The sequence below is a fragment of the Netta rufina genome (assembly GCF_964035555.1).
Source record: "Netta rufina genome assembly, chromosome: 4".
In the NCBI taxonomy this organism is placed as follows: Eukaryota; Metazoa; Chordata; class Aves; order Anseriformes; family Anatidae; genus Netta; species Netta rufina.
Genome location: NC_140127.1, coordinates 71040467 through 71067233, shown reverse-complemented (window position 1 = coordinate 71067233; position 26767 = coordinate 71040467). Strand labels below are relative to the sequence as shown.

General features: G+C 42.9%; 1 protein-coding gene across 4 annotated transcripts; it reads left to right on the top strand.

Annotated features, from left to right (window-relative positions):
• Positions 1-25671, top strand: ST3GAL5 (ST3 beta-galactoside alpha-2,3-sialyltransferase 5). 4 transcript variants are annotated; one of them, XM_084286585.1, is made up of 7 exons: positions 1-129; positions 13368-13489; positions 14760-14868; positions 17218-17561; positions 18917-19103; positions 21582-21740; positions 23039-25671. In XM_084286585.1, the coding sequence occupies exons 2-7, from the start codon at positions 13446-13448 to the stop codon at positions 23300-23302; spliced, it is 1107 nt and encodes a 368-aa protein (XP_084142711.1). In that variant the 5' UTR covers positions 1-129; positions 13368-13445; the 3' UTR covers positions 23303-25671. The 4 variants fall into 4 exon arrangements, with proteins under 4 accessions (XP_084142711.1, XP_084142710.1, XP_084142709.1 ...); XM_084286584.1 differs by having other exon boundaries at positions 14760-14874; XM_084286583.1 differs by having other exon boundaries at positions 7-129; positions 13368-13479; positions 14760-14874.
• Positions 25672-26767: the final 1096 nt, after the last annotated feature.

The following is a 26767-nucleotide window of genomic DNA, read 5'->3' as shown; positions in this document are numbered from 1 at the left end:
CCATTGGCTGCGCTCCGCCACGTGCCGCTGCCGCCGCCGCCGCTGCCCCCGCCGGGGCCGTTACCTGCGGCGGGGCCGCGCCGCCCGCCCCGATGCGGAGGCAGGGCGCCCGGGCCGAGCCCAGCGCAGGTGGGTGAGGGCGGCGAAAGGGGTTGGTTTCGGGGGAAATCAAGAGGGTTGGAGGGGTTGGGGGGAGGATTGGGGCGCTGCGCGGGAAGGAGGGGCGGGTTGTTGGGTCGGAGAGGGGGGCTTTTCCCTCAGAAGGGGCGTTTTCTGTCAGAGAGGGGGGGTTGTTCCCTCACAGAGAGGGTTTATTCCCTCAGAGAGGGGCTTATTCCTTCATAAAGGGGTGTTTTTCCCTCAGAGAAGGGCTTTTTTTCCTCAGAACGGGGGCTTTTCCCCTCACGGAGGGGCTTATTTCTTCAGAAGGGGGTGTTTTTCCCTCAGAAAAGGGCTTTTTTTACCTCAGAGAGGGGCTTACTCCTTCAGAAGGGGGTGTTTTTTCCTCAGAAAAGCGCTTTTTTTCCTCAGAACGGGGGCTTTTCCCCTTACAGAGGAGGGGGGCTTTTCCCTCAGCGGGCTGCTTTCCCCTCACAGGCGCTGCCCGGCGAGGCGTGAAGGCTCCGATCTCTCCGTGCTGTTTTTATATTAAATTTTTATTTTTATTTATTTTTTATTAATTTTGAGGGTGGGGTCGCCTCCACCACGCCAGGTGCGGGGCCCTGCTGGGGAGGGTCAGGGCAGGGAGAGGAGAGGCCTGGCAGCGCCGCGCCGCCGCCCCCTTCCCTCCCTCCCTCCTGCCCCTATCCCTGCCCCTATTTCAGCCCCTTCCCTGTCTCATCCCCCTTCCCTGCCCCTATTTAAAGCTGGCCCCACGGCAGCCCTGGCTTCGGAGAGCTGGCCCCAGGGAAGGCTGCGGCGATGCAGGTATTCCCCGGCTTTTTCGGGCCTCTTCCCAGCGCCAGGAATGCGGCTGGGGCTGTTCGGAGCCATTCTGCCGAAATAAAACGTGTAGGCTTCTGCTTGCCTGTGGCTTGCCATGGTGTTTTTGCGGGTGATTTTCATTTTTTTTTTTTTTTCTCTCTGTGCTGGAGCGATCGGGAGGCAAACCAGCAATTATTTCTGGTGCGGCTGCCAAAACCTTCCTGTCTTCTCCGGCGCTGCTCAGGGAGAGGAGTTCTCGTGCTGAGTTGGATCGTTTCTTTCTATTTTTGGTAGATAAGATCGAAATATAAGGGTGATGGAGGAGAGCTGTTTATCTTACGTCTCTCTTTAGTTATGGAAATGAATGGGAAATGTTCATAAAATCGGTGGGGGTAAATGGCTTTCCCACTGCTGGCTTTGCTGTAACACGGAGATCAAGGGAAAATACAGATATGTATTTCTTTTTGTCCTGAAGACGGCTTTTCAAGGTAAATGCTCCTGTGTGGATTTATGTTTACGTGTCTAAAGTGGATGTGGATTTTTAAACCCAGCTTACGGTTCAGATGCAAGCGCCTGGCTTAGACGTGTGCACCGGTTCCCCACAGACCGTGTGTTACTCCCTCCGTCCGCCCGTTCTGCTGCAGCAAGGTTGCTATCTCCCTTCCAGCTCAAGCGCCAGGAAACCTTGAGCTGTCTGCCGACCCCTCTGCTGAGGCAGCAAACTCAGGGAATTTCATGGAAAGGTCAAAATGCAGCTGAGGAGTTAGAGCGTGTGAGAATGGTTTGGTGCCTTGGCCGCTTCCTTTGGGCTGGTGAGGAATGGGCTCACCTGGGCTGTGGTTTCCTGGAGCTGCTGGGGATGTAACCTCTGTCCTTCTGTGGAGCGTGATTAAATGAGCCAAATGGTTGACAGACATTTAGGGGCAGGATGTAGGAAAAGAGAGTGTGGTAGCAGCAACTTCCTTTCAGCGAGGGAAACAGGCAAAAATGTTTAATTTTGTTTGTTTTACGGGTATCTGGAGATGAGAGATGTGGAAAGGGCTGTTAAGTGCTAAGGTTGCTGCAGAGCTCTGGTATTTGATGTGAAGGTTGTTTTGCTTGAGGAAGAAATCCTGGAAAACTTCAGAAGGTCTTGAGCTTTGATCAAGGCAAAGTTATTGAACAAGACTCAACCGATACTTCAAATTTGTCGTGGAGTAATTTTCACGTTACAGGCGAGTCTGGACAAAACTTGATCAAACACAACAGCTTAAAGCACCTGATGCCTTGAAACCGCACAGCGCTAATTCAGATGAAGGACCTGATGACAGAGACGTCTCCCCTGCTGCAGGCAACTCTCTCGTGAGGTCATTCATGAATTATTAAGGACTTTCTTAGAACGTCTCGTAGGCTCTTGCCTTCCCATAGGACTAAAGGAAAATTATTCCTCTGCTGCCCAGGAGTCCTGTGCTCCTAGTTCATATATATTTACGACCACTTTTTCCTGTGTGCTGACGTTCTCCTCCTGTTTGTTTTCCTCTGTGGTGTTTATGTGCTTGGTGTGTCTCAGGGTGAAATTGCAACTTGTTGCGTGGAGCTAAAAAAAGTCAAGCCCTTGGTTCTCTTTGGGAGCAGCTCATCATTTCCTGCTTGCTCTGCAACCTGTTAAGTCCTGAAGGTTTGACTTCAGAAGTTAGCCACCAAAATTGATTCTAGCAACATTTTTTGCTATATTGTAATGAATTTTAAGGCTTTTCTTCACGGGACACGTCTGGCGTGGACTCTTCTGCTTGTATAGCCTCAAGTGTGAGTTTTGCCATGAACTCTTAGGGTGTCAAATGATACTGTGGTAAAAATGCTGCTGTACCATTAACATTGCTCCATAATTACTAGTTGTTCGGTGCTATTCTGCTGCATAATTCAGATGTAATACGAAACATCTTGGCCGTGGAAGTCTGCTGGCATGTTTCCTTAGCCCAGTAAAGATTAATGCTATGCCCTGTCTTTTCTGACCGTTTCTTCTAGGGATGATTTATTCTCCAAGCTTCCCATGTAAGGGGAAAGATCTCGTTTGTTTTGGCTTCCTCGCAGGGGCTCAGAAATACCTTCCACTGTGCGAGATGAACTTGCCCGGCTAGGGGTGGGTGCCGTGCTGATGTGCCGTGCTCTCTTCCTCCCCTCCGGGCTGCTGAGTTCATCCACAAAGCACCAACGGGTGCTCGCACGGATGCAGGGCTTGTGGTTTGGAGAGGAGAACATGTGGCAGAAAGGAGCGTGCGAGATGTGCCTGGGAGGGGTGGCTGAGTGCTGGCTGGGGACGCCGCGCTTTGCTCCTCGTGCATGTTCCCCTGCTTCGGCTCGAGTTCAGAGGAGCGCCTGACCTCGGGTTCAGAACATCCTGTGCAGACAGGCTACCGTTTCTTACACTGGTAACTTATACAAAGAAAAACCGGCATCTGCTAGCTTCATTTTTTTAAATTTTGTTTGAATTAAAAAAGGGAGGGGGAGGCTCAAAAGTTTCCTTTGCAGGGAAGAAATCTATCTTTTTAATACCACGCTGTTCACAACAGCAATTCTTTGACTCACCTGTTGGTTCCTGCTCGGCTGGAACGCTGTCCTTTTGTGGAGCTCATTTGAGAGTCAGAAAAATTCCAAATTCAGGCAGTTTTCTTCTGTCACAGAGCACCGGTTGCCTCCATAAGCGTTGCAAGGACATCTAGATGATAATTCTTGTGCTTGTGTTGGAGATATTTGCTGTCGTTCACTTCGGAGTACCTGAGGAAGGTTTCACAGCAAGGCTTAGAGAAGTTTGGAGCACTTGACTAGAGGAGAGGGTGCCAAGGCACGAGTGAAACTGTGAGGGTGAGCCCTGTTTTGAATGTCTTTGCCCATAACGTTATTTTAACCGAAGCTCTTAATATCTAGAAAGCTTCCTGGGAATGCTGCTGGAAGGAAGCATTCTTTCGGGAGGTGTTAGCCTCTGAATATCTCTGATAGTGTCCATAATTGAACCGGATTTGAGCTGGAACAAATTTTTGCGTGTTGAGGTCTGGCTGACCCAAAGTTAAGAGCAAATCGTAGCGTAACTATGTATATCCTTCCTAGAGGGAAGGACTGGGCAAATAGACCCAATAATTTCAGCTTAGTAATGATTTCATGAGCTAGTTGTGGCTGATGTTGCAAAGAGGATGTAGGAATCTGCCATTAAACAATTAGAAGAAAATGCAAGGAGAGAAAAATGATGTTGCCTCCGAGTTGCTCTTGCTTCTTGCTGGTTTTCTTGGCTTCAGGCAAAACAAAAACTCCTGCCTGTGAACCTGTCCCTGGCAGTGCCTGCTAACTGCCCTGAAGTTTTCCTTGACTCCTCCTTTTGCTTTTTTTGCCGATTCTGTCCACACGTGTAGGATACATTACTGCATTCGGGCTTTCTGAGAAGACAGATTTTGACCAAATGAATTTGAGCTTGCACAGGGTACATCGTTTTTTTACTTTCTATTGTCTGATTAAAAAGCCTTAACATTCAAAGTTCATTTGGTAAGACGCATTATACAGTAATGTAATCAATGTCTGTTGTAGGTGCTTATAACCGTATTACAGGCTAAACTTCTCTCTGCCATCAAGGAAGTATTGTTTCTACTGACTTTATTAAATTAGCTGCAGCAACGGACTCTACTGCTCATCAGAAGAGGCATGTCTGTCAAATACTCATTCTTTGTACCATTCAGTAGTAATATGTACTAAGCTCATAAGGTTTATCAAATGTCCCGGTATGTTAAAGTACCCACGTTACTGTGGGGTGTATATAGTGGCAACAGAAGAAATACTTGACAGAAGTCTCCAATTTTGTACCTTTAGTTCCATTTTTTCCCTCCTCTGGGAAGGAATTGCAACAGCTCTTAGACTACTCTCTTCTTATTTATGACCATTTCTGCTAAGAAGTGGTAAGGTGATGATCAGAGGATTATTTGAAGATAAACATCCAATAGTTAGTCCATTGCTACAGATTGTAACCCAACAGCCTTTCACGCTGCTGCAAGTCCCTGATAAGTCTGCCTCAGATCTTTAATATCTCAGGAATTTTTCCTCATGCTTCTGGTTTTAAGGGATTATTGTCATGTGCTGCTGGAAAAAAAGAGTCTTAAGGAAGATATTCAAAACTTCAACGTGTTACAGAAAGAGATTTCCCAGTCGGAAACAGTTCCTTTAGAACAAATTGTCTGTTTCTTTTCATTCCCCACTCTTTCCTGTGTATTTTGTTACTCTGGACAAGTGGGCCCATTCAGATAAAAGGATTTTGACTTCAATTGTGTAGGTTTGAGATCCAATTTCAGCATCTGGGCAACTCTTCAACTGGCTTTTAAAACCTGTGTTTGAGATTTGGCTTAAAAATTTGGATTCAGTTCTGCAGCTGCTGTTGGAAAGAAAGGCAGTCCTTCACCAGGGTGCAGTTTCTGGAGTTTCTCGTGCTGCAGAATGCTCGTCTGTTGTTCTAGGCTGGTTGGTTACCAGTTCCAAACTGGTTTTATATTTAAGAAAAACCCAGTGTTTTGGGTGGATAAAAATAGTCTACTTTATTGCAGTTGTAAGGTAGGAGCGTGACTTGGCTTCAACTCTTTTTATTCTTTGCATCATCTTTCTCCTCCCTGAATATTGTTGAGAGAGGGCTTCATCCACTGTCGATTAAAAGAGAAGGTTGTTTGTAATGATTTCTTTTAAACAGGACAGAGCTTATTTGCAAAATTTCTTTCATACTGGTGTACTCTTTCCAGTCAAGAGATGAAGTTTGAAAGCAAAGGAAGGCTCTGAGGGAGTCACAGATTGATGCAGGAGACCGGGGAGGGAGAGCACGTTGAGCATAAATGATGGGGTCTCGTAGCAGAGAGAGCCTGGGTGGGCCACGGTGTTCGCCAGCTTATTTGGAAACCTGTGTAAATAACCCACAGGTGTCAAAACCTCTGGTCGGAAGAGGTGATAGTGACCTTGCTCAGGCATTTTCAAGAGCAAGCAGAAGCCATGAGGGGCAGGAGATGCTCTGGGGGACATGGTCCCCAACTCCTGCACTGCCCGTTGCCTCCCCAGAGGAGTTGGGATGGGATCTGTGCGCAGCCTGGGGCAAAAAGAAAAAAAAAAAGGGCGAATGGAGACAAGGAAGTCTGGGAAAAAGAGGAGAGAGGTGTTTACTCATGGGTTAATCATTTTTTCCCCCCCTCAATGTTTGAGTCTGTGGTTAGAAGTTGCATTAATTAGAAATAAATTCAGCTAAGTAGAAATTCCCCAAGTCAAGTCTGTTTTGTCCACTACAGTGAGCTCAGCAGGTTTGGAGGATGTGGCATGGAACTGTGAGCGCTTTCCAAGTTTTCTGAAATCTGTATAATTTCAACTTTTTTTTTAAATGTATCTACTGACTTTTTAATCTTCTTTTCTTTTTAAAAATTTTTAATTTCTTAGGTGCTATTTTCAGCTGAGAGGCTCTGCTTAACAGATGGCTCTTAAACATTTTGTACATCTCAAAAGAAGAAGAAGAAAAAGGCAAACCACAAACTACTATCCAGTTAATAATTTTCCCTTGTGGATTGTTTTACTTTTTTTTTTTTTAGATCTTTTTTTCTTTGATCTCTGGGTTTTAGTACTGCACAGAAGAAGCAAACAAAATTTATCCTAACTATAAATTTTACCAAAGTAACTTTTCTTTTGTTACTTAATAACGTGCTATTTGCCTATTGCTCTTCATTAAGGCTTTCAAGATTAATATAATATCTCAGCCGTTTGGTCAGTAAGGAAGACAGACAAAATGTGTGATCTGTTCCATGGGCACAACCCTGGCAAGCAGTCACAGAGGTTAGTGGTGTAGTTGTCCCCTAATTTTTGTCTGTTTTCCTCAAATCTGTCCCAGGAAACAATCTGTAAGTGATTAAAGTTTCCTTAAAGGTACTCTTCTAACCCTTTGTGTGAATTTTTGGAATATGTCTGTGTTTAAAAAAGCAAGACACAATTCCAACAACCAGCCTTGAACAGAGCATGCAGAATTCATCAGTGATAATGTGTGCAGCATCTCAGTGAAGAACATCTTGTTAGAGTTTCTTCTGTGTACAAACACCTGTTCCTTTTACATTTCACCATTGTTTTCTGAAACACAAATGTTGCTTAAAACCAAATAAGTTTCATTTTATCATTTACTTTTTATAGAAGCATGTTTCTAAAGTAATTTGTGCATATCTGATTTAGAGAAGGAGACATGAAATAAGCAGGTGCTTCTGGGGTGTTTTGTGTTAGTTTTACCACCTGATTTACTGCCTGTTCAAGCCCTATTGCTCTTGACTAGTGATCACTTTATGTAGGGTGTGTCTTCCTTCATTTGCCCTGGACTTTATACTGCAACTTTCCAGTGTTCTTACATGAACTTCAAAAGCTGTGCACCAAGACCTTGAGATAGACTGTCTTGTGGATGACTCAAAGTTTGCTGTTTCTATTCCTGGTAGTACCGGGAGAGAGAATATTGATTTGTATTTTCAACTCCCACAAGCTTTAGGTGTAGTTAATGTTGAGCTAGATGCTATACAGCTGTAAAACAGAAGATATCTCTTGTCCTTCTGCCTAGGGCAGCTTTCTCATGGACTCAATGATCCTTGTGGGTCCCTTCCAACTCGGGATATCCCGTGTGCAGTTGCAGGTTGCTGATATCTGTCCATGTGCAGGTACTTGCTGAGGTTGGATGGATATGTTCCTGCAGGAGTGGAGTTACCGCCTAACAGTAAGCGTGTGGGGAGACAGAGGAATGTCCTTGAATTGGACAGGTGAGGGAGGGAAGTGGAAACTGCATCCACTGCCTGGGGTTACAGCTCAGGGTCCTTAACAAGAGGATGGTGAGGGATGTAAGTGTGCCTCCTGCACTTGTCTACAGGCTGCTCTGGTTCTGTCTCCATGCCTTGTAACCCAGCTGGTAGCGCTTGAACAGCGGGGCTGAGAGTCCTTCCCTTTGTCCTCGGGTATATCCAGGTGCTCCACATAACCAAATGCAATTGTTCAGGGTGTGGCAGTGGTTGGGCGCAACTCGGCACAGGCTGCTTTTTGTTGCTTAGCATTCCCACATAAAAAGGCTTTAAGTCCCAAAGACTTAAATTAATTGCTTCTGAAATACTCTAAGTGTGGAAATCTTGTCTACTTAAGAATAACAATGAGACAAAAGTAAATTATGGTGAAAAGAATAACACCACAAAAAGCTTTGGAGTGTGTTCCTACTGATGGACAATTTAGCTTTCACAGCAGCTTTGCAGGGATCACTTAAGTTCAGTAGATGAAAAGCAAATTTAAGTCCCTCGAGTCTTCACTAATTACACCACAATGGGTAGCTATGGGAATGTCAATGCAAAATGTGATTGTAAGGCAGCGTTACTACTGAGGCGTCTTTTGTAAGCAAATTGAGACACTCAGGGCTCTCAAAGCAAATGTTGCCCTGTCCCTTTCTGAAGGGGCATGGTGGTGTTTAAATGCAAACAGCAACATCTGAATATATGTGCTGCAGGCATAGCTGCTTGGCACTTTCTTGATTTATAAACTGCCAACTTAACTGGTTTTCTCCGTAAACTTGAAGACTTATTAGGACACTTCCCACCAGCTGAGGCTGCCCGAGGCCCCATCCAGCGTGGGCTTTTGAGCACCTCCAGGGATGGGGCATCCACAGCTCCTCTGGGCAGCCTGTTCCTGCGTCTCACTCCCCTTACAGTGAATAACTTCTTTCTAATGTCTAATCGACATCTATCCTTTTTCTGTTTAAGACCATTCCCCTTTGTTCTATCATCCACCACAACCCCTGAGTCCTTCTCTGCAGGGCTACTCTCCATGAGTTCTTTTCCCAGCCTGGGATTGCCCCCCCCAGGTGCAGCACCTTGCCCTTGGACTTGTTGAACCTCATTTGGTTCACAAGGGCCCACTTCTCCAGCCTGTCCAGGTCCCTTTGGATGGCACCTCATCCTTCTGGGGTATCAGCTCAGCTTGGTGCCCTCTGCAGATGTGTTGCGGGTTCCCTCAGTCCCATTTTCTGTGTCATTGATGAAGATACCGAAAAGCACCGGTCCCAGGACAGCCCCCTGAGGGACACCGCTTGTCACCAACCTCCACCTGGACGTGGAACCACTCTGTGTGCCATTGAGCCAATTCCTTATCCACTGGATGGACCACCCTTCAAATCAATCTCTTTCTAATTTAGGGATTAGTAGGTTGTTGTATGGGACTGTGCCAGAGGCCTTACAGAAGTCCAGGTAGATGCCATCAGTCGGTCTTCTCTTGTGGGCTGATAAAGTCCCTCTACCACAGAAGGCCACCAGATCAGGCAGGCATGATGTGCCCGTGGGGAAGCCTTGCCTTATTGACTCAGTTCAGAGTGCAGGATCGAACTCCAAACAATTTGTAACGAAAAAGAAATAATAAATCACTGTACTGGATATAGATATGTATATTTTTATTTCATCAGCAAAGGGATCGTCTTAAGTAAACAGAACTGACTAAAGTCAGCCTGAAGCAGACTGTTGCAGATGAAATGAAAACTGACATTATTTGTCATATAAACAGACTAAATAAAAATACTGAGTATGCTAAATACTAAGAGTTGGACTCAAAGAGCCTGTGCCGAGATGATTAATGAAATTCTCTGTTTCCTTGTTAATAAGCTCGCTTTCTTCTTGCACATCCAGGATGAGTGAGGTGAACTGGAATTTTTTGCTCAGAGGCAGGGAAGACTGATGGTACCCATTCATAGCAGCCTTGCATTCCTCGCTAATCCCCTTCTGTCTTCACTGCTTTCCACCTCTTCGGTTCCTTCTCTTTCAGATCTCTGCAGCCTCCCCGTTTCTTTGTTTTGAAAGGCTTTGTGAAACCTGCGTCTCTTGGAGGAGCTCTCAGTGCAGTGCTGTAGCAGGAGGTTCTCATCTGTGGAAATTCTTGAAAGCTGACTGCTCGCAGACTGCTTTTTGATGATTTATGCTGCAGAGGAGACTGGCCGTGGCGTTCTGTGCTGCAGGAGCATGTTGTTACATTAGGCAGTACCACGTTTTATATACATCGCATGGGTTTTCACAAGCATTGCCGTCAAATTGCACCGAAACCTGGGGCCTGGGGTCAGGAAGACTGATCTGCAAACAAATAAAAATCTGCACTGAACAAAGCAAAGGCAGCAAGGCTTTCATCCTACCCTCGTATTTCAAGCCGTAAAACTTTATGGGTTTGATTCAAACTGCTGGATAACGTGTGCTTAATCTGGAGCGTATTCCTTCATAAATTCTGCTGGTACTAGGGCCAGAAGTCCCTGCATCGCTTGATGTGTTGCTGCAATACTTTCTTCCCAGCAGGATCCTCCCCTACCTGGTCTGGCAGTAGCTGTTCCATGCAGAATGCTCTGCTCTAGCTTCCTATGGACTATGACCAAAGCTCCTCTTTATATTGCTTATCCAAGAGATAATTATTACATTGTTCCGTAGTTCGAATTGCTGAAGCTCATTACCTGCTTTTTTAATCAGCTTTTTTTTTTTTTTCAAAGCAAGGCTCCCTTTTTTTTATACTTTGCCCCAGCTGCGTCTGTGGAAGCACCAGATGGAATTATTGTTTTATTGTACGTGCAGCACCGGGTGATCACGTCGGTGCTGTAAAGCCATCCGTGTCAGGGAGCGACCTGCTTCCCTCTCGTCAAACAGCACTGAGTGCCCCTTGCTCGTGCTACTCCCAGCCAGTCTCCGCCGTGACCCGGCTCCGTGTGCGTGGAGCAATCCTGGACTTCGCACGTGTTCTGCAAGCCTTTGCTCGTGCTCTCCTTCCGCTCTGCAGCAGGCTCTGATCGCTGCTCGCCTCTTGCACCGTGTGGGACCATGCTGGCCGTGAGCTGGGGCTGCTCCCAGTGCGTGCTGGCAGCATGATTTCCGTGTGACAGCTGGTCTCCAGGACATGTGGGTATAAAGCTGCTGGGTCCATCATGAATTGATAAGTCTCTACCTACGTGGGCTTGATAGGTTTGCTGAGAGCAAAATGGATTTGTAGGTACCTGGTGGTGTCAACACCCATTTTTCCTCCCCTGTGCTGATTTTTTTTCAGTTGTGTAGATGCAGTCAGAGGAGACAAGATATTGCTCGATTGATTGATTCCCTTGATCAATTCCCTGTGACCTGCAGCCTTGTGTCCTTGTAGGTGCTGTGAGAGCTGGAATTGATTTCCAGCTTAATTTCTAGCATTCTGGGGGACTTTGGCCATTGCTTAACCCTTGGGTTTTGGTTTGCCTTGTTCCAAGGCAAGCATGATGATACTGACCTGTTTGTTCAGTGCTTTCAGACCTGCTGGAGTGTTGGTTTGAGTAAGGTATTGCTGCTCTGTTACAAAGGTCTGCAAATGCTTGTGACAGGTCAGAGAGTCTGTGGCATTGAGAAACAGAGCTAGGTGGGTACTTTGAGGTTCTTAGGCAGCTTGGTTATTTCAATATTGTTACGTTAGAGGTGAGTGGTGAAATTTTCTGCTGAAAAAAAAAAAAAAGGCTTCTTTTTAAGCTGTTTTGTGGTATGTGACTGCTTGCAGGTGGCTCTAGAGAGCATCACTTAACCGTTGTCTGCTCTTCAAAGGATGGAAGGTGCTGGCACTGATCTCTGCCCCGCTGCTGCCGTTTGTGGCTTCAGACCTGTGGTGAATCCTGGATTCGTTACTGAGAAGCGATGTGTGGCGGTGTGGAAGCCCTCGTGTCATCTGCTGAACTAGATTTTAGTGGGTTGGACTGGAGGAGGGGACCTGTCCATCTCACCAGCTCCTTCATCCTGGTGTCTGAGAACATTGGGTGGCTGTTCGAATAGACAGAGGTTCAGAGTGGCAGCGCAGGCTAAATTGAACGGGCAATTGCCCCACCTCATTTTACTTTATATGGGGACGAAAAGAGAATTGGGAATTGCCTCTAGATAAAAGCCTTCTCTTAGACCTGATTTTTTCCAATAAAAAAAAAAACTTCCCTGTGACAGTTGTTGGCAAGAGAGCAGGAGTGTGAATGTCCTTGCAGGGCAGAGCAGGGAGCCTTAAGCGCCGAGATCAAAGGCAGTGAGTAGGGCTGAGCTCTGCTGCAGGGGATCAGGCTGTTTGTCCTGTGGATGGCTGATCAAAGGCAGCTGCTTTGGGAGGTCAGTAAGGCCCTAAAAACCTTGTCTGTGCCCCTTTCTGGTCAGTACAAAGACAGCTGACTTGTGTAGTTAGACTTAACTTTCCGGTTTTGCTCCCATCTTAGATTAATGGCAGCAACCTGTGAGAAGTTGGTGAGCCAGCCTGCGTTTTTTCTTTCCAAAATCAGAATCGGAGCATGCCGATAGAAACTTGTGGGAGCTTACAAACTGTCTCCTTCCTGCCAAGTGGTGAGGTTGCTTCTTGTTAGCACTCGGTGAGTGACTTGCCCATCTGTGCAGGGATGCTGTGTAGCCTCCCAGTCCTGCTGCCCTCCAGGCAGAGTTTTCTGCATGTCCCTTCTGGTGCTTGCTGCTGAAGTTGCTGACTGTGTTGCTGGGGCTTCTGAAGAGGTCAGACTAGTGGTAAGAGAGAGATCAATGGATTGGAGAGCTGGGCAATCACTGGCAGGCTGAGGGGAGGCCTCATGGCAGCCTGCAGCTCCCTCACAGGTAGTGGAGGGGTAGGCGCTGAGCTCTGCTCTCTGGGGACAGCGACAGGACCCGAGGGAACGGCATGGAGCTGGGACAGGGGAGGGTCAGGTTGGGGGTTAGGGAAAGGTTCTGCACCCAGAGGGTGGTCGGGCACTGGGACAGGCTCCTCAGGGCAGTGGTGATGGCACTGAGCCTGACGCAGTTCAAGAAGTGTTTGGACAATGCTCTCAGACACAAGGGCTGATTGCTGGGTGGTCCTGTGTGCAGCCAGGAGTTGGATTTGACAATCGTAGTGGGTCCCTTCCAACTCAGGATATTCTGTGAGTCTAGGTTCAATTAACCTTGGGAAATCGATTGGAGCTGTGGGTTCCAGTTCTGGGGATGGGATGGTGCACGCAGGTTTTGTGTGCTGGGAGCACACTTGAAGCCTGCAGGGTGTCACAGTACTTGGACATCTTGATTCAGGCGTCCTAAATAACCCTAAGCATACTACGCAGATTTTTCTGTCTGGATTGTAATGAATGCTCAAGTGAAATGGTGTTTGACTGAGATCAAACAAGTGTCTGACAAGAGTTGCAGTTATTAGACTTATACATAGAAACATTTACATATTTTTAGAATCATTTCCTGGCACTGCATCCAAAATGAGTATGTTCCTGATCATAAGGATGTTGGGAGTGATTCAGTATTCCTGACATGCACAGAAAGAAAGAATCACAGTCTTTGCTGGCGGACGGGGCAAGTTGAGTCATTTGAACATTTGAGTGTCCTTTGAACTTTTTTCTTCATTCAGAAAAAGTCATGATAAAACCTTTTTTTCTCTTTTTTTTTTTTTTTTTTTTTTTTTTACAGCAATGCTGAGTGACACTAACTCTGTAAAGCTGAAAAGTGATCGTTCGCCTCCTGTGCAATGGTGTAAGGTAGTTGCACATGAAGATGAGAAGACCAATCTGGTTTTTAAAAGGTACTCCCAAGTAAGTGTCATTGCAGTGGTAATATAGAGGCAGTTGCTCTCCCCCTAGCTTGAGCAGTTACAAAAAGGATGCAAAAATCAAGGTATGGGATTACCCCAGGACCCGAATGGAGGCTTAGGCACCCAGCTTTTGTTGGGGTGCCTAAAACACTTGGAGGAGCCTCGACTCTCTTGTAGTATTACACATATTTTCCTTAGCTGGTGTGAGATCCCAGTATTTTGCTCTCAAATGCTTCCGGTCTTTTTTTGGATCCAAATAAGTAACAATGTTAAGCCCTTTGCATGGTCTGATAATTGGGGAAAATGAAGGCCAGTGAGGTTTAGTGGGTTTATTTATCTATACAAGCTTTTTTTGTTTCCCTCCCTAAAATCTTGGGAACCTGCATATACATTTAGATTTTGTCTGACTGAGTTTCAGGAAGCACCGAATGCTTTATAGCTTACGTATTTTTTTTAGAACATTTAAACGAAGTCCTCTGGCAACCATAGGAAATAATTTTAAATGAAAATCAATGATAAATCTCAAACTATATACCTGAGCGACAACCACAGTCTAACCAAATAATGATGTAATTTTTGCAAATCAGTTTGGAAGTCACATGAGTCAACACTGAGTCAACAGCGAGATTCCTTAGTAATGAGAAATGAGTAGATCAAAAATGCAGATAACCTTTTGAAACTGAGTGAGATAAGCTATAGCCCCAAAACGTGCAGAAGAAAAAAAGAGTTATATTAGGCTTCTTAGCATAAACCCGAGCATCTAAATTCTGTGGTCTGGCCTGCTGGAGAGTTGAAATTTTGTTTGTGAGTGGTGGTTATCTGAAAACCTTGCAATTTGAGGTTCTTTTTTTTTTTTTTTATTTTAAGCAAACTAAAGCACACAACTTGCATGGAAATGCGTATTTCAAAATAGTGTTTTCTTTACAGTAGGAAAAGTCACTTTATGATTTCTTTATATGATCAGAAGTGTTTGGATCCATCAGGGATGCATTTAAAATATATGATGCAGGTATAGGAATATGTAAAATCAGTATGCAATGGTTTTCTTATCAAAGCATCTGTATATTTTCATACTTCCCTGCAAGTGGCTCTTAAGAGTTGTGAAAGACTTGGAGGAAACAAAACCATCAGTTATCTTGGTTTGAATCAAATGCAAATATTCATTTGAAATTCTTCAACTGTCTTGAAATTGTTTAAAAATACTATTTAGGAGTTAGAGGGTTGCTGTTTTCCCCTTCTCCTAACCCCTATATGAACTTGTTTGTTTCTAGACTTCTCGTACTGTTTGTGGTTGGAGGGTGCTTCCTTTATATCCTCAAGTTACATTTTTACCCTGAAGAATGTGACAGAACAAAAACACCGTATGTGGACCTCGATCGTGTAAGGGTTGGTATTTTTTGGTATTTTCTGCTTGGTTAAAACAAAAAGGTTTTGTTAGTCCTCAGTGTGAGCGTTATAAGGGTTTGTAACAAAGGACTTGAATGCTGAGATCATCCTGTGAGGGGAAAATATAATTTGTTCATATTTTCTTCACGGTGTAGAACTGTTTTTTTTTTTTTTTTTTTTCTGTTGTTTGTCTGTTTTCTGCTTCCTGTGGAAGTGCAAAAGGAAATGAGATTTTTAAGGGTGAAATGATCCAACTGTGTGTCTGTTAAAAATTAATGTATGAAATAGCCACGCCTTCCTAACACGGTTACTGTGTAAGACCAGAAAAGCAAAAAGCAGCGAGCCTGTCGGGTTGTTCCAGTCCCCTGGGAACTGGGTCAGCCACAAAGGCACCTGCAGCTGGGCTCCCCACGGGGAGGCTTTGGGCACAGCTCCTCAGCGCTGGGCCCTCCTGGCCCCAGTGGGAGCAGAGGTGTTGCCTGGCTGCCACCAGGTGAGTGCTGCCCAGAGGGAACAGCCCCAAGGGAGACCAATGTCAGGCCAGCTTTCAGCTGATGCTCAGCTTCAGGGAGCTGCCTCCTCTGCTCCTTGCTTGTTACCTTTCTGCGGTGTCGGTGCAAAGCTCGTGATCAGGAAACTAATGCAAATGGAAAGTAACGCTTCTTTAAAATCAGACCCAACACATTCAACCAAGAGGTGGTTTTTACCCAAGCCAGTTCCCCAGTCTGCTTTACCTTGTAGCTGCTCAGATGTTTTTGGAATCACAAGTCTAACGTGCAGGAGGGTGCAGCTTTTGTGCATTTACTTATTAATTTAAGGTAGCACATCTGCTGCAGTTTTGCATGTGTCTTTTAAGCTTTCATAACAGAAGCCAATAAAGCGTTCTTAGTGTTCTTGCTGACACTTCTCTGCCTTTGCTGCGTAACCTGCTTGCTCTTTACAATGCAGTACTTTGGCTTAGAATTGTTACTTTTCTGTGTTTGAATGTTTTACATTCAGACCTCAAACACTACTTTCATATAGCAGAAGCCCTGATTTAATATCTCAGCATCCCTGTATGAGCATCCTTCCTTCCCCACCTCCTTCAGAAGGCTTTTTACAGGTTCACCTTGCCTTCCCTTTGCATTTCATTTGACTTCTTTTCTCAGTAACACGTTCTTGCTCCCAAACAACTACAACCCTAATTGAAGCAAGCCTAAAAGACTGTGTGCCCAGGAAGAAGTTGGGTGTTTATGCCCAGATTTGCAGAGCCTGTTGTGGCAGAGGTAGTTCTGCAGATTGATCTCTTTATTTAAATAAAATACATAAACAGCTTGCTTCCTATGCCACCCTTTGTGCACCCAGATACACACTTCCCCTTCTGTAGCAGTATAAAAGGGGAACTGCGTTAGCACTAGATTTGAATCTTTTTCTGACCTGTGTGTTTGCCTAATGTAGGTTTTTTTTGCTTGTTTTGATTAAAGTGGAGGAAAGATAAGCAGAATTACATCGGGGAAGAAGATATGCAAAAGGATTATTTTAAGTGACTAAAAATAATCTTTGCTATTTCTCTTCTTCCTTGCTTTAGATACCAGTTTGCCCCCATTTCTGAAAAATGTGTATGATTAACTCTTTTTAATGAGACCGATTTTTGTGGTTTATCTTACAGCTCAGTATTTTTTATGGAGTTTGTAACCACAGCCTTTAATTTTGGTGACATGTCTTTGAAAGAAGACCTGAAACTCCCCCGCTCCCCATCCCCCTTGCGTTCTTCGAGTTGTGGTTTAGTCATTAGCAATACCATTAGCAATACTTCTGGAAGAAGCATTGCTTTATTCTGATTAGTAAGCAAATCCAACCTGCCGTTTGACACAACTTCTAACCAGCTGGTATGTCTCTGGTAAAAACCTGTGACAGGCAGAATTTGGGTCATGCAGTTGAGCAGTGGAGTAGAATTCCTCTTGCTGTCTCACTGCTGAATTAGATGGGAGAAGGTAATTTTAATTTTTCTTTGTAAGTAACAGCACAGGCATTCTCCAGCAGCTTTTGGGGCAGGTCTTTCTTGAAAAAAGGTAGCATTTTCACTTCCCGCTTTTCTAAAGAATAAATTAGCCTAGTAAAAAAAAAAAAACAAACGAAAAAAAAACAACAAACACCTCCTATCCAGATTTAAATGGAGAGACATTCACTTGCAGGTTTTGACCTTGTGCTGCTTTAAAATGTTTTGTATTTCCATGTTTGTTTTCTTTACAAAACCCAGCGTTCACTTAACTGCTGGTTGTCACCTGGCGGGTTGCTCTAACAGGGCTTTTTCTGTTCCTGAAGTTAGCTTTCCTAACAGAAATCATGTTTGTTTTCTTTTAGAGAGCACAACAATATGCCAGTGCTGTGCTGCAGGAACAGTGCCGACCTTCTTACGTGAAAACAGAAATGGGAAAGTTATTTGCGGAGAAATACAGCATGGACATATCTCCCTTTGTAGGAAAAAACATAGATGAAGATGAAGCTTTATTTAAATACGGACCTCCCTTTGGATTTCACAGGTTCTTTGATAAGCTTAAAAAGCTCCTCGAACTCTTACCTGAGCATGATTTGCCACAAGATTTGAAGTCAAAACACTGTAAACGTTGTGTTGTTGTTGGCAGTGGTGGAATTCTTTATGGATCAGAGCTAGGCCACTTACTGAATCAGTTTGATATTGTTATAAGGTATGTATTTTCTATTTCAGGCTTCAGACTACTTCAGCGTTACTTTATGAACCGATGTTGCTTTTTGAGGGGAAAATATCTCCAACTTTTTATGCAATACATCAGACTATTTCTGAAAGTGCTTTTTTGAAATTTACTTGTGAATTGATAGAATTCAAAGTCTTAAGAGCAGAGTAACATTGTCTTCACAAGGCAGGAATTCAGTGTAATGATTTGTGGACTTCAGATACCAAAAAGTACAGGCACAACTGAAGAAGAAACCAATGAGATCTTAGAGAAATAAGCAGTAGTGTTTTTATTTATTCATATATTTAAGCTTTCTGAGACAGAAAGGAGTCCTAAAGACTTGTTTGTTTGGGAAGCTTATTTGATTTTTTTAACAGCTGTTTTAAGCACAATAAAAATGCATTAGTGTTTCAGTATACAGCTTGCTTACACACTGCAGAGCATGCTGCTTATCTTCCCTTATGTTTACAGGAACAGTGCATGGTTTCTATGATTACCTGTATTTGCTAAAGTCCAGAATATGGTCTGTATTTGTGCTTTCTGAATTTTACTGTTGGAGCTGTTCTTAGTATTTTGAATCATGTGAAATCATAAATTTGTAATGTAAGCACTCATAAGTAGCTTTGTAAAGCAAGTCTTATCCCTTTTACAAAGGGAAAAATGGGTACGGCAAGTCAATACCTCTTATGTAAAGGTGAACAAACCATGACATGGAGAGGGGCAAAGAACTTTCATTAGTTGTTCTTTGAAATTAGGGCTGGCTGCTTGAAAGTGGCTTTCCTGTTGATACAGAAAAAGTTTCTTCTGTTCTGCAGAACTGATGGAGCTGGGTGACACTGTTCTTGTAAGCAGTGTGCTTGCTTCTGATTTATTTTTTTGTGAGCTGGAATGATGCAAACCCACAGGATGTGTTACTTTGCCCTGTGTGTTTGTGAAGGGATAATTTGTGTGCCTTTGCTGTATATAATACTCGTGTGTGTGTGTAAACAAAAGAATACAGGAAACTGCCTGTGTGTTTTCTTTCCCTTCTGTTAAGATTCTCAGTTGGCACAAGGCAGTGAATGTGAAATTCTGCAATGCTCTTCTGAGTCGCTTTTCTATTCAAGTTCTTTCTTTTGAAGTTTTGCACTTTTGCCAGCTAACCCAGAAATAGAACTGGCTTCTCCTCAAAGATAGGAGATGGATGAGTGTGAGAGGTGAGGAACATGGAGATACTGAGAAAACATTGTACTCTGCTCTGTTAAAAATAATCTGCGGGCCAAATACAAGTTTTTTGCTTAGTGTCTGATGTTTTAATGAGGTTGCACACTGCTTATTAAATACAGTTTCTCTCAATCTTTTTTTGTTAGGCTAAATGATGCGCCAGTCCAAGGATACACAGATCACGTTGGTAACAAAACGACGATACGGATGACTTACCCAGAAGGAGCCCCGCTTTCTGAACTCGAGTATCCTCCTGCTAGCTTATTTGTGGCTGTTTTGTTTAAAAGTGTTGATTTCAATTGGCTACAAGCAATGGTAAAAAATGAAACCTTGGTATGTAAAGTGGCAGTGCCATGTACCTATATGATCTTGCTGTTCAGTTCTTGTTGTCTAATGCTTAAGAAGTTGACTGATGCCCTATTTCCTGGTTTATCATACTGGGGATTTTTTATGTAACTTTTTTTTTAGTTATGTCTCCTAGTTATAGTTGGTAACAGCACTTGGGTTAAGCCACATGCTGACAGCAACAGTTTTTTCCACTGATACTGGTAGATTTCAGACACTCAGCTACATGACATATTGAGTGTTTAATAAAGTAGAACTAATTTCACCTTAGGTTTCAGTGACTTCTTTGAATCTGCAGAGCCTGAGGTTGCTGGCTGCTAGTCCCACATTTTTAACCATTTAAGTCCATGCTCCTTCAGTGGTATGCTTGCAGTTAATGTGTAACTAACTGAAAAACTGCAGTTGTCACATTTGTCTGTGGTCTTCCAGAATTAGAAATTACTCATTTCTCACTGAATGTTTACAGAAGTACAGATACTCCTAAGGAACTGATAGAAGAGCTCTGCATTTCCAAACTATTTAAACTGGTGGTTTTTGCTTCTTTCAGTTTGCAGGCAGGTAGTTTCCATAAGCTGAAAACCCCTAGCTAGGGTTTTCTGTCCACAGATTGGAAACAACTGCTCTACATTTTTTGAGATAGATTGAGAAGGAAGGCTGTCCAATTTCTGAACAATATGATGCATAACAGTTTAGGTACTCCAAGTTCCCTTTTTAATTCTGTGACTTATTTTTATTTTTTTATGACATGAAGGCATATGGAAGGCCTGTTTAATATTGACCATGACTGTCCACTACTACTTTAGTCCAGGGATATCGCCTTGTTTTGAATAATCAGGGTACGTTTTGTATAGAGGAGATATTCCTGAGTGCAAATTCTAGAGTTGCTGCTATATAGTGATTTTTTACCAGGGACAAGACAATGTTGGTCTGTCCTGTTGGTCCTGCAGGAACATGGTCATTTTGCCAACCAGCAACTTTCTAACTTGAGTTGAATCCCTCTCTCGTTGTACAAGCTGTCTGGCTTTTTCATATTTGAAAGATTTGTTTCTCAAGAATGACTAGTACAAGGGCACCTTTTTGAATTAAAATCTGTTTTTGGGGAATTGAAAATATGGTTGCTTTTTGGCATCTACGACATCCTCTGTCAAGGAGTTCAAGTATATGTTTTATGAAAAAGGTACCTTCTATTGAGTTGCATGTCTTAGGAGCAGAACTGGGGTATTAATATATCAATATTATATAAATACACAATTGAAGAGGAGAAAAGGAAAATCCCTGTCTATCCCCATACTGGTCTTCTGGTGTCTGGTCCCAGTCTCCTTGTCCTGCTCTGTTAGGCTTGGCATGCTCATCTTTACCCAAGCTCTCTCCTTCCTACTGTTCATGTGCTGTAGATGACTAAACGCTATTTTTATATTTGTGCTGGAAAGGAGCATAAAGAAATGGGATTCTGCAGAACTTAATCAAAAGACTGGACCAGACTGCCACGTCTCTGTGCTGTCCCCATCAGTGTCTGTCCATTCCCACCTTTTTCTGTGTTCTGGTGTTTTTGCTGTTACAGAGAGCCAGTTTTGGGAAGTGCTCTGGAAGCTGAATGTTTTTACTTATTGTTTCAAAGATTAGGCTTTCAGTTGGTCAGCTTCCTGTGCAGGCACTGGTACTTTACTGAAGCGTTCAGAGCTCAGGTAGAAACATGGGACCACAGCAAAGTACATTTCTTACAAACTCCATCAGTTTAAGCTGCTGTGGAGTTACACCTTGTAGAAGGAAAAAAACCTGTTTATAAGATTTATAAAACACAGGCCTATGCTGCAGCCATGTCAGTTCTATCAGACGTGTAGTGTTACGTGTTATGCGGAGGGATTTGTAAAATGAGCCTGAGCGAGGTGTGTGTGTTTTTTTTTCATTCGTATGCATCTCATTGACTGCACATGGCAGGAGATCAGAGACTAGTTTGCTGAGTCTAGTGTAAATCCTCTTCTGAAGTGGTACATTCATCACTAGGTGGATGTTGTCAAACAACAGCTGTTCACTTCAAAGCCCGAGCAATTGTTTTAAGTCCAGCGCTCGCTTCAGAATGACCTGGTTAATGTTTGTGGAAAGCTGATTCCCTTTCCCATTTCTTCAAATACTGCTGCTGCTCGGTTGTGCTGGGGAGGGTCTGGAGAACCCAGAGGAGCTGGTGGATATGTTGGCTGATTAAACACCAGGTTCAGTCAAACATTCAGAATAAGCAAACTTTCCCCCTGCTACCCTCTGCCATTCCAAACGCTTTGAAGGTTTTTCCTCTTCTAGTCCAATTGCTTGAACAGGATGCTGGTATTTCAGAACAAAATCAGCTCTAAGCTGTTTCCTGAGTTTCTCAGTATCAGTAGCGAATTCTATAACTCATGTATCATGTCTGCTGTACACTTGATAGTGTCAGAGTTTCCGTTTGGTCAACTATTTTTTTTTTCTTTCTCTTAGTCTCTGTGGATACGACTTTTCTTTTGGAAGGAGGTTGCTAAGAAAATTCCTTTTACATCAAAACAGTTTCGGATTCTGAATCCAGTCATAGTTAAAGAGACAGCTCTGGACATTTTACAATTCCCCAAGCCTCGATCAATATTCTGGGGTTGGGATAAGGTAAGAAGTTTCATTTTAGGAGAGAAACTGTATAAAAGAATAAAATAAGAAACTGAAAAAAGGTTTTGGTGGTTCTTTCAGTATAGTTCTTCTGCAGGATGTCAGCTGGTCTGAAGTAATGGGAAATTAACTCTCTCAGAAGACTTGCATTTTCTCTATTTGTGAAAAATTAAGTCAGGATTTCAGTTCACCTTTTCCAGATGAGGCCCTATGCCTGTGCACGCTGACATGAGATGTCCTGCTTTACAGAGCAGCAAGACCCAAATTCACTCCAGTAGGGTGTTCACTCACACATCATTTTGGCTGGTGTTAAATATTCAGAACAGACTTCTGACTGACTGGTGTGTTCAGAGCAGCCCTGTTAAGGCAATCCTTAACAGAATCCTTAACAGAATCCTAGAGATCACCTGCAGTCAGATTTGTCTCCAGCAGTGGGGAAAGCCTGAGAAGTGTAAAGCAAGCTTCCCTCTGGCAGGTGCTTCAGAATATGGGAATTGCTGCGTACGCCCTCCTGCTTAGCAGCACCGCAGTGAACTACTGCTATATCCTCCTGCTGTGTCCTGAGCTTGAGCAGTGATGAATTGCCCAATTTAATTAAGCACTGCATTTTTCTTAAATTTCAACTGTTTGACAAATTGGACATCAGTAGTTCTCTTGAGCTATGAGAAGTGCTGCATAACAATAGCAGCTTTACTTTGCGGGAAGGCTGTTAATGGTAACGCGCTGCACAAATGTTTTGAAGGATTTTCACCTCTTGGAATGTTTATTTATCTAAATAATGTAATATACCGAGCTATTTATTTTCTATGTGTATCCAAGTATACTCGCATTCAAAGGCTGTTCCGTGAAAAGTAATTTCCTGAAGATTACTGCTGGAGTGCTTGTTGTCCGAGACTGAAGCAAGCACATATTGGGCAATGCCAAGTTGTAACTGCCTGTCAGTTGGTTGAGTGTTTGGAGCAAGAGCTTACTTGCAGTTTAAATTTACTTAGTAATAGGGTGTCTTGCCTTCAGTTCACAGTAAAAAAATGTAGCATTGAAAGCCAAAATTACTGCTAAAGGCAGTTACTCAAATTGTATCGATATTTGGCCCTGAAATGTTTAGTTTCACTTGATCCTTACTTATTTTTTAATTTTAACCGATTATAATTTTAATTGCTATTAACTTTTAAGTGAGTAGAGGGAGTAGTCAAATGTATTAAATACTGTGAAGTGTTATGGAACTGGTAAAGGAGAATATGTGAAGCCATTTGAATTCAACAGGCTTTTTTTTTCTTTTTCCCCTCCCTGCTTTTTAGAATGTACCCACGATTGGGGTCATGGCGGTTATTCTAGCAACACATTTATGTGATGAAGTGAGCATAGCAGGATTTGGATATGACCTCGATCAGCCCAGCACTCCTTTGCACTATTACAACAACCTCTGCATGGCTGCCATGAACAGACAAACTATGCACAATGTGACAGGCGAAACAAAATTACTGCGAAAACTGGTCAAAGAAAAAGTTATTAAAGACCTCACTGGTGGGATACATTGTGAATTCTGCAGTAAAGACAGCTAGTGGTAGATGTGCCCAACGATTGGATTTGATAAATCCCAGAAGCTTCATTGGAACAACTTTTTCACTGTCCTCAGTAGCTCTTTAAAGTATGTACAAAATGGACTCGGAACCTCTGCTGCCTTTTTTAATGTCAAATTCAATTTGTTGGACTTTATTTTGATGTTGAATTTTACTTTTTGCACGTTATTGTGGATAGCTATGTAAATACAACGTGGAGTTCAAAGAGATCCATTTAAAATATTTAATGTTTTAAGTTGTGGAAGAGTTGTTGTTTTCAGATGTATAAGGTATGCACGATGCTAGCCTGAGTTGTCTGACAGCATACAGTAATTCTCTTCCATTGAACTACTGTCGCTGTGGATCCAGCTCCTGCTGTATGACTCCTTTTCAAAAGAAAAGCAAGGCGTGTGCTTCTCAAGTCTCTCACTTGCAACTTGACCATTTTGTTTCTCCTTCAAATATAAATATTCCTTTGTTTTTGTGCTAATATTTCCTTTTGGAAGGAGGAATGTGGGGGCAAAGGAAAAGGAACTGTTTTGGCAACAACTGTCTAGTAAGTACTCTAGCGTTCACGCTTGATGTTAAAATCATTGGTGCATTAATGTGTCGAGTTAGAATCTTGCTTTATCATGAGGCATGTTTGGATCCCAGGGCGTGTTGTAAGGTGATGTAACTAGTAGAAGGCTTTCACCTGAACCTGGTCTTGGACATTTCCGTTCTTTCAGACCTAGACAATTATTTCTAAATATCCTAAATACTTAATTTGCACCAGATTTCAGCCACCCTGATTAAAGAAGTGGCTTTAATACCTCTTTTTTTTGAGTGACTTGAGAATTGCTAGGTCCATAAAACACCAGTTTGTATAAACCTTTCATTTAGCAATAATACAATCTATGACTAGGCTAAAATTTCTATTGATTTACTTCACAATCCTTTAGTAATTAATTACAGCTATTGTAATCTTAATAGTTTACACTGATGATAACCCGTGTGAACTCCAGTGTTGACTGTGTAATTGAATGGAGAGGCTGAACTGTTAGTTTTTCCAGATCTGCTTGTAAGTCAGCAACTAGCTGAGTGCGTGTAAGAGGAAAATCACAAAATCACGGTGAGAAAATACGACCTAGCAGCAAGCTAAATGGCCATTGAAAGCACCATGCTTTTCTAAACAACAAAAAAAAGCAGCCGATGTGAATATACGCTCTTGTGACTGGAAATCAGTGCATTGCAAAGAAACTGGACCGTGCAGACCTACGAGCAGGTGTAGTTCCTTTTGGTTCTGTTACCAGCGGAGTAGCAGGGGTGATGGTTTGCAATGAGTAGCATTGTTACGCAATCCACTGGATGTGAAAAATGCTTTTTTGGGGAGGACTGAAAGCTTTTTAGCTTTCAATCTTTTCAAAATTGATCAAAGTTTGGCATTGAACTATTGATACGGACTCTCCACATAGTGAACATTCCCACTTCTTTATTTTTGCTATGGGCTAACCTAAGAGCAGTATTGAGTTTAAAATATTCAAGCAGCTAATGAGGGAAAGCAAGATCATGGTGGTTGCTGATTTTTCAGGGGTTATTTTCTCTATGGAGAGGAGATCTAATGAACGATAACGTTAGGCCACAGGAGCAGCAGACTGGTTCTGGCCGTTACACTGAAAGGCAATAAAATGACATCAGACCGTAAAGCAGAATTCTGAAAGAAGTTGTGGACCTCAACTTTCCCAAGTCCCATGTACCTGCGTGTCCTTGAAAGCCAGTTGTGGATGATAAGCAAATATGAAAATCAGATTCTTGTCTCTGGCACTGTTTGTGTTTATAGCAATAATATTAATCTAACTTCTCCTCCTCAAAACACATTAATTTTTGTACTAGCAATAAATTTCTAGTTTGTTTTCCTGTAAGTATAATAATTATATTGTTTAATTTAAAATATTTCATGTGTGAAGAGTTTTATACAGATGGTCTTTTAGTTAATATATTGAAATGTGCTAATTATTTTCTCCTGGTATTTAAACTGGAAACAAAGTACCTTAATTTTATTTAGGCATTAATGAAATTATGGAAGAGTTCAGAACGTGTGCGTTGGGAAGATGTCTTGAATACACCAGAAGCATGCGTTTCAGAGCACTTGATCCCTCACCAGTTTTGCTTTATTCAGTAACTTGAAAAATAATCAGTTGATTAATGTAAATGCCAGTAGCTTTTTGGAGATACGATGTATTTATTGTCAGATTCTCAAATGATGTCCATGTGGGGTTAGATTGTTTTCCCACCAGTTGTATGGCTCGTGATAAAACATTGTTTTTTGTTGTAGTGTTTATGGCATTGAGTATTCCTGCACAGACACGACCATATGTGAAATGGCAGCAAAGTTCGGGTTGCTAAAAGCAATAAACTGATGAAACCACTTTCTATTTATGCATTTGTCTCAGTTTGTCATTTGTTTTGCCTCGCTTATTAAGGTTCTTACATGTTTTACGGAGCTAGCTTAAAGTTTCAGTGCGATCCCAGACACTGGAGATCTCAGGCTGGTTCTTCAGTCCGTCTCCTTTCTTCTGTGCCTTTTTGGTACCTGTCATTGGAATTACATCTCTGGTACCTGGAAGGAGGGAACACATCTTAATCCATCTTAACAATGACCATGCCACAGGTTCCTGAAGTTAATGTGGATGAGAAGATTTCAGACTGGGTTTTAGCACTGGCCGTAAATTCAACGATGGGTCTCCTTAAGGAGGCAGGAACAGGTCTGTGTCTTCTGGTCTGTGTCTCCTCAGTCTTGCTCGAGGTGAGTTAACAAGAAGAGCTGTGTGTCTGTGCCGCTGTGTCCCAGAACTTAGCCTTTGCAAAGAGTGCCTTGTTGCTTGTCCGTGTGCTTTACTAGTGTTTGTTTAAAAACATCGACAAAGAATCTGGGAGCTGCGATGGACCTGTTGTGTTGCACAACAGAATTGTTCTTGGTAACTGTCCTAGGAGGAATCAGTCGTGTGTTTGTCTGACCTGTGATGAGGCTGATTTTTTTTCCTGGTTCCTGTGCAGGGATGTGACTGTGTGTGTTTTAAACAGCTTCAACTTTCTTCTCCTTCCGCTCTAGAGTGGTTGTGAGTACTTGCATAATCTCTTATACTTCAGTTGTCACCTTCAGGTGAGATAAATAGAAATTCTCACACCAGGACTAAACACTTCTGAAAGCATTTGGAGGATTTTTAAAACTTGTGAAGCTTTTTTTCTTTCCTTTTATTATTATTTTTTTTTTCCCGAATTGTATGGCTCTTTAGAGAATGGCAAAAGAGATGAGCAGCTTGCTTATTTTGGCTGGGTCCTGTTTGTTCAAACAAACACTGGGAGCTTTGAATTGCCAAGTGCGAATTTACGGTGCCGTCTTTCAAGTCTTTATGAATCCTGCGCCCAGGCAGTTTATCTGGAGCTGGAGATAAAACGATGCCACGTTGGAAAAGTACCGTGGGTAAG